Source organism: Ichthyophthirius multifiliis, assembly GCF_000220395.1.
Source record: "Ichthyophthirius multifiliis unplaced genomic scaffold scaff_1120509249740, whole genome shotgun sequence".
NCBI classification, from domain to species: Eukaryota; Ciliophora; class Oligohymenophorea; order Hymenostomatida; genus Ichthyophthirius; species Ichthyophthirius multifiliis.
In genome coordinates, this window is record NW_004087390.1 from 25,892 (window position 1) to 31,891 (window position 6,000).

Here is a 6,000-nt window from a genome sequence, read left to right on the forward strand (position 1 = left end):
AAAATCTTATATTCTTATAATATATAATTTATTTTTTATAATATGTATAAAAAAATATATATAAATCAGGATAATTTTTTGTATTAATAATATATTATTTTAAAAACTTCTTATATTATTTTTTAATTTCAAATAATTTTTTTTAATTATATTAAAACAAAATATTTTATAACATATAAGTTAATTATATTTTATTTTAATATAATAAATAAAATATACAATATATCTATATATTTTTGTTTTTAGAAAATAAAAAATAAATTTAAATTAAAGTCTTTAAATCAAAATATATAAAATTTTTAATTAATTTAAATTATTATAAAAATATAAAGTTTATAATAATTCATATAGTCTAAAAAATTATAAATAAAAAAAAAGTGTAGTTTTTTAACGTTGAAAATAGCATTTTTAATTTTAAATATTGTTTATTAATTTAAATAAATTAAAATAATAATTTTAAAAAATTAAAGTTTAGAATATTTATATTAAAAGTATTTAAATAAATATTATATATTTAACTATATGATAAATATAAATATTAAAATTAATTATTTAAAAAAGTAATTAAATATTATTAGTCTATATAAATAAATTATATAAACTATTATATTTTAAATGATGAATTTTTATTTCTAAATATTAATATTCTAAATTTTATTTAAAAATATAATATATTTTTTATTTTCTTAATAATATTTTTTTATATTATTTTTAAAAAAAAAATATATTATTTGATTTTTTTTATTTAATAAAATACATATAATTTTATATTTATTTTTTTGAAAATATAAAAATTATATATAATTAATTAAATAGTATATAATTTTTAATTCAGAGTATAAATAAAAAAAAGAATAATAATCTTAATAATATTTTTATAATATTCAATGTTTTTTAAAAATGTTTATATTATCAATTAATATTAAAAAAATCAATTTTTATTTAATAAATTTCTTTAAAATAAAAATAAATAAAAATTATAAAAAATTTTAACTAAAAATAATGAAATTAATTAAAAATCAAAATTAGAAAGAAAATTTTTAAAAATAATATATTCAAATTCATCACAATAACAATTCTAATATCACGTTTCCAAAAATAAAAGCGATTAATCCTTTATCAATATTCTATTATTAATCTTCGTTTTTAATCTTGTGTAATAATCTAGTTTTTAAGCATTTTTTTTATTAGGAATTATAATAGTACCCAGAAAAGCAATTAATACATTATTTTTCCGTACAAGTTAAACACTTAGGTTGTTTTGAATGGCAAGATTAACATAATTTAGTACTTTAATTTAAAAAATAACCATAATTACATCTTGAGCATTCTTTAGATTTATTACATTAATTACATCCTATTGGACATTTTATTTTTGTATTTACAGTAGAGATTTATAAACATTATTATTTTTAAAAATTAAATACATACCCTTAATTACATTAAAAGCAACTATTTTCAGTACATTTTTGACAATAACTAAATTTATTAGTGCATCTAATACATTATTAACTTGCATTACTTATATAATATCCTTCATAACAATAAATGCATTCTCCTTATTAAGAACATGATTCACATCCATAAGAGCATTTGCCTAAAGTGGTTTATTCACAATATGTTTAAGTTATATCCAATTAGTATCCATGATTACATCTTTTACATGAGAAATCATCACAAGATTGACAATTAGTATATTTAGAAGAACATTAAGTACAAGCTTTAGTTTGAAAATCAACATAATAACCTTTTTAACATTAATTGCAGCCTCGTTAATCGCAATATAAACAATTTTCATTACATTTTTCGCATTTTTCACTATTATCAGAATAAAAAGTATTATTAAAACAAGCATCTACACAACTACCATCATAATTCTTTAATTTAATTCCCTCGCAAACTAAACACTCTGTTGCATCATTAGGATTACATGATATGCAATTTTATTTACACAAAGTACATTTCTTTTCTGTATCTAATATATATCCTTTAGCAGAATCACATAAAATACATGTATTAAAATCAATTTATTAAAGACAACCAACAGAGAGTTCTTAGCATTCTTAAGCCTTTTATTACTCGATAAATCCTAATGGACATTTACTTAAACACGACTTATCACCTTAATAAAAGAAAAAACCTGTTTTGCAAGTATAGCACAAAGGAGAATTTTATTTTTCACAAGTTTCACAATTTCCTTTACATGTTCTGGACATCTCAGATTCACATTTACCTAAATCAAAATTAGGTTAATATCCGAATTTCTCATTACATTTTTCAACACACTAATTTTCTTACAATAATGTCAAAAAGAAACACTTAGTACACTCATTAGCTGATGGTCCTGTACATCTAGAGCAATTACTATTACATGGTTCACATTATCCTGCCATTCCGAAAAAACCTTAAGGACAATCTGATTTGCAAGTATTATCTGGGTTCAAGAATAAATCTGAAGGACATGATAAATTTCCTAAACAAGTTTGATTATGGACTGCACCAGAGCATTATATAGAACAATCTACTCCTCCATATCCAGATTGACAGAAACATTAACCTCTTACACAGAATCCTTTTTCTGAACAGAAATTCGCACATATAGGGGTATAATTGCAGAATCTAATATAATCTTAAGGACATGTGATTTATCCTTTAGCTTTTATGCCACTTTCATCAATATCCTTTTTTTGCCCTTATTCTTCTATTTCACATAAAACTTCATGTTAAATATCGGGAAAAATAATAGTTATTTAGGATGCATCAGAGGAGCATTTAAATTAGTGGCATCTTAAGTTAGTTTCATTATTAATTACAGATGAGGCTATTGAAGCTGTAGACTAAAAGCATTTACTATTAGTTGAATAATTAGATAATTTTTCCGATTCTTAAATTTTTTTAAATTTATCATTTATACTATTAGGATTTGAACATAATTAATCAAAAGAAGGATATATAATAGTACATCCGTCAAGGTATTAGTCAGATTTAGCATGACCATATCCTTCGAATTCAAATGAACATTAAAAATCCTTAGTTTTTTTAGCAAATTCAGGATATTGAGTTTGACTTTAACAAACGTATTCTAAAAAATCGCAACCTTTACCTTTTCCCCAAAATATATCATCAGACATATTCTCATTTACTTCAGGATAAAAACCAGTGTCTTTCAAAACAGCAATAGTAAATATTGATAAAACCCTATCAACAGTTACAACACCTCCAGTCATCATTTCATTATAGATAATAGATCTTTCCCAATGAGCACCGATTGAACCAGGATTGCCCTATATATATATATATATATATATATATATATTTATATATTTATATATTTATATATTTATATATATTACTTAATTTTCTATTTACATTCCTTCAGCAGTAGGACAATTAAAATATTTTCTTGTTACTTTAACTACATTTTCTGTTGCTAAAAGAATTGTTTCTTATTATCTGTATGTTTTTTTTATTTGTATATTTTTTAATTAACTTTTTTCATAAGGTTTTTTAGTTTTAGGATCTATCCAACTTTATATTGCATTTCCTGAAAAACCAATTATATGTAAAATTTCGTGAATTGTTATTTCTAAATAATTTTCAAAATTTTAGGCATCTTCTTAAAATTTTTACATATAATATAAGTTGAATTTCACTCTTCCGAAAATTGGTCTAGATATTCCTTAGTTAGCCATTGCACAATAAATGGCACTTGCATACTATCCATTTTTTTCATTAGAATATATAACATACAAGTGTAAATCGGAATTAGCTACTCCTACTGTTTTATCTTTTTAAGGAATTTCTACATCAAAACATAATTTTTGCTAAGGTTTAGGAAAAATGTTATTACCTGTAAATGGATATACTTTCAAAAGTCTCTAGAAAAAAAGCTTTGATGTTTCCATAATACTTATTAAGTAGTCTTTTTATTATTGCGTTATTCCCAAATTTAAGTTATCTATCGTAGAATAATCTATAGTTATTCTTATAGGCTTTGCATCGCTACCTATTTAAAGAATGCGTTATTCATGGTTTGAATTTTCCATTTTTTCGTAATCTTCCTACATTTTCTTATAGTGATTTTATACTTATTTACTCTCATGACTGCATTTATGGTTAGAACGCGTAAATATACCCAAAATTAAAATACTAATTAAAATTATTTTTTTTAACATATTTTTTTATATTTATTTATTTTTAATTTTAAAATATACGAATTTATATGTGTATTTTTATTTATAATTTTTCTTTTTTATATATTTAATTTTTTTTTTTTAAAGGATTAATTTAGAATATTTTATATTATTTTTAATGATTATATATATATAAATTAATATTTTATTTATTTTAATACTTTTAATTAAATATAATATTTAAATTTTATGGATATTTTTTAACATTCATTAATTTTTTTTTTATAAATAAAAATATATTAGAATAAAAATAATATTAATTTATTAATAAATATTTATATAAATCAATTAAAATATGATATATTATAACAATCTAAATTTATTAATTAAATATTATTAAAAAATTTTCATACAATTTTAAATTAAAAAAATCAAAATATCTTTTGAAAATAAAAAGTAAAAATATAAATAATTATTTTAATTATTATATTTATGAAGATTTTTATAGATTGATTTATATTTTATTTATAAATCAATGATTTATGCTTTTTAAAAAATATTTTTATATTAAATTTGTCATATTTTTTTTTTTTAGTTAAATTCTTTTTTTTTATATTATTTTTATTTTAAATTCTTTAATAATAAATGATTAAAAAAGAAATTAAATATGATTATTATATTTATTATAAACTAATTTTTATACTATTATTTATTGTTAATGAAAATAAAATAGTTTATAAATAACTTCTTTGTTATTTATAGTTTTAAAGTCTAAATAAATAAGTTTAAAAATAATTATAAACATTAAAATAAAAAAATAAATTTCCTATAAAATATATATTTTTCGTATTCACATATTTTTGTTTTTTTTAAAAAAATATTTTTTTTAAAAAAATATACAGGTATATATATAATCATTTTATAAAATTTTGAAATTTTAAAGGATGAATATACTAATTATTATATTAGTCTTATTATATTTTTATAACGAAACTTCATCTAGAAAAAAAAAATTATAAATAATATAATTTATTAAATTTTTATTTTTTATTTACAAGAAATAAAATTATTATTTCTTAATTTATGTATATAATATAATATTTGATTTAATTTGCAAATCATTTAATTAAAAGAAATATATAATATAAATAGAAATATAGAATAAATAAAATCTAATGAATATTCATTATTAAAAATAAAAATAAAACAATAATAATAAAAAATATTTAACATACAAATAAAAAAAATTCAATAATAATATAGAATAAAAAAAAATATTAATAATAAAATGATATTTTTAAAATTATAGACATATATAATAATAATTAAATATATAATAACTTAAATAATTGTATTATATAATAATTATTTTAAAAATCAATATAATTAATATATATTTATTAAAAAATATTTTTTTTTCAAATTTATTTTATTTAAGCAATAATTATTAAATATTAAAATTTATCATTAATAAAATATCTTAATATTTATGATAAATATAAATTATAAAATAATAAAAAACCAATAAAATATTAAAATCTATATTATTAATTTATACAAAAAAATATTTTTATTTTTAAAAGATTAAAAATAAAAAACTTCTTAAATCTATTCAGAAGGATAAAATGATCCATGTAATATCGATTGCTCTAGATATACAAAACCATCAATTAATGACTGTAATAAGTGTTTCTTTTTGACATTATTGTAAGAAGATTAGTGTATGGACAAATATAATGAGAATTTCGGATATTAACCTAATTATGAATCAAGTAAATGTGAGATGTCAATAATTAGTAAAGGAAATTGCTAAACTTGTAAAAAATATAATTCTCCTTTGTGTTATACTTACAAAACATGATGATAG

The 6,000-nt window shown here is 17.8% G+C and overlaps 1 protein-coding gene across 1 annotated transcript, besides 8 other annotated features; it reads right to left on the bottom strand. All coding sequences in view use genetic code 6, as the record gives it.

Annotated features, from left to right (window-relative positions):
- Positions 1–1,064: 1,064 nt before the first annotated feature.
- Positions 1,065–4,057, bottom strand: IMG5_028010 (leishmanolysin family protein, putative; the record flags this gene model as incomplete). The annotated part of the gene is made up of 4 exons (XM_004039253.1): positions 1,065–1,114; positions 1,523–1,747; positions 1,802–3,284; positions 3,354–4,057. Coding segments are annotated over 4 exons (2,462 nt in total), but the record flags the coding sequence as incomplete, so codon positions are not given.
- Positions 3,286–3,350: a microsatellite.
- Positions 3,450–3,483: a microsatellite.
- Positions 4,058–4,229: 172 nt separating the features above from the next.
- Positions 4,230–4,277: a microsatellite.
- A 143-nt stretch (positions 4,278–4,420) lies between these two features.
- Positions 4,421–4,452: a microsatellite.
- Positions 4,453–4,996: 544 nt separating this feature from the next.
- Positions 4,997–5,031: a microsatellite.
- Positions 5,032–5,256: 225 nt separating this feature from the next.
- Positions 5,257–5,297: a microsatellite.
- A 27-nt stretch (positions 5,298–5,324) lies between these two features.
- Positions 5,325–5,358: a microsatellite.
- Positions 5,359–5,446: 88 nt separating this feature from the next.
- Positions 5,447–5,481: a microsatellite.
- The last annotated feature ends 519 nt before the right edge of the window (positions 5,482–6,000 follow it).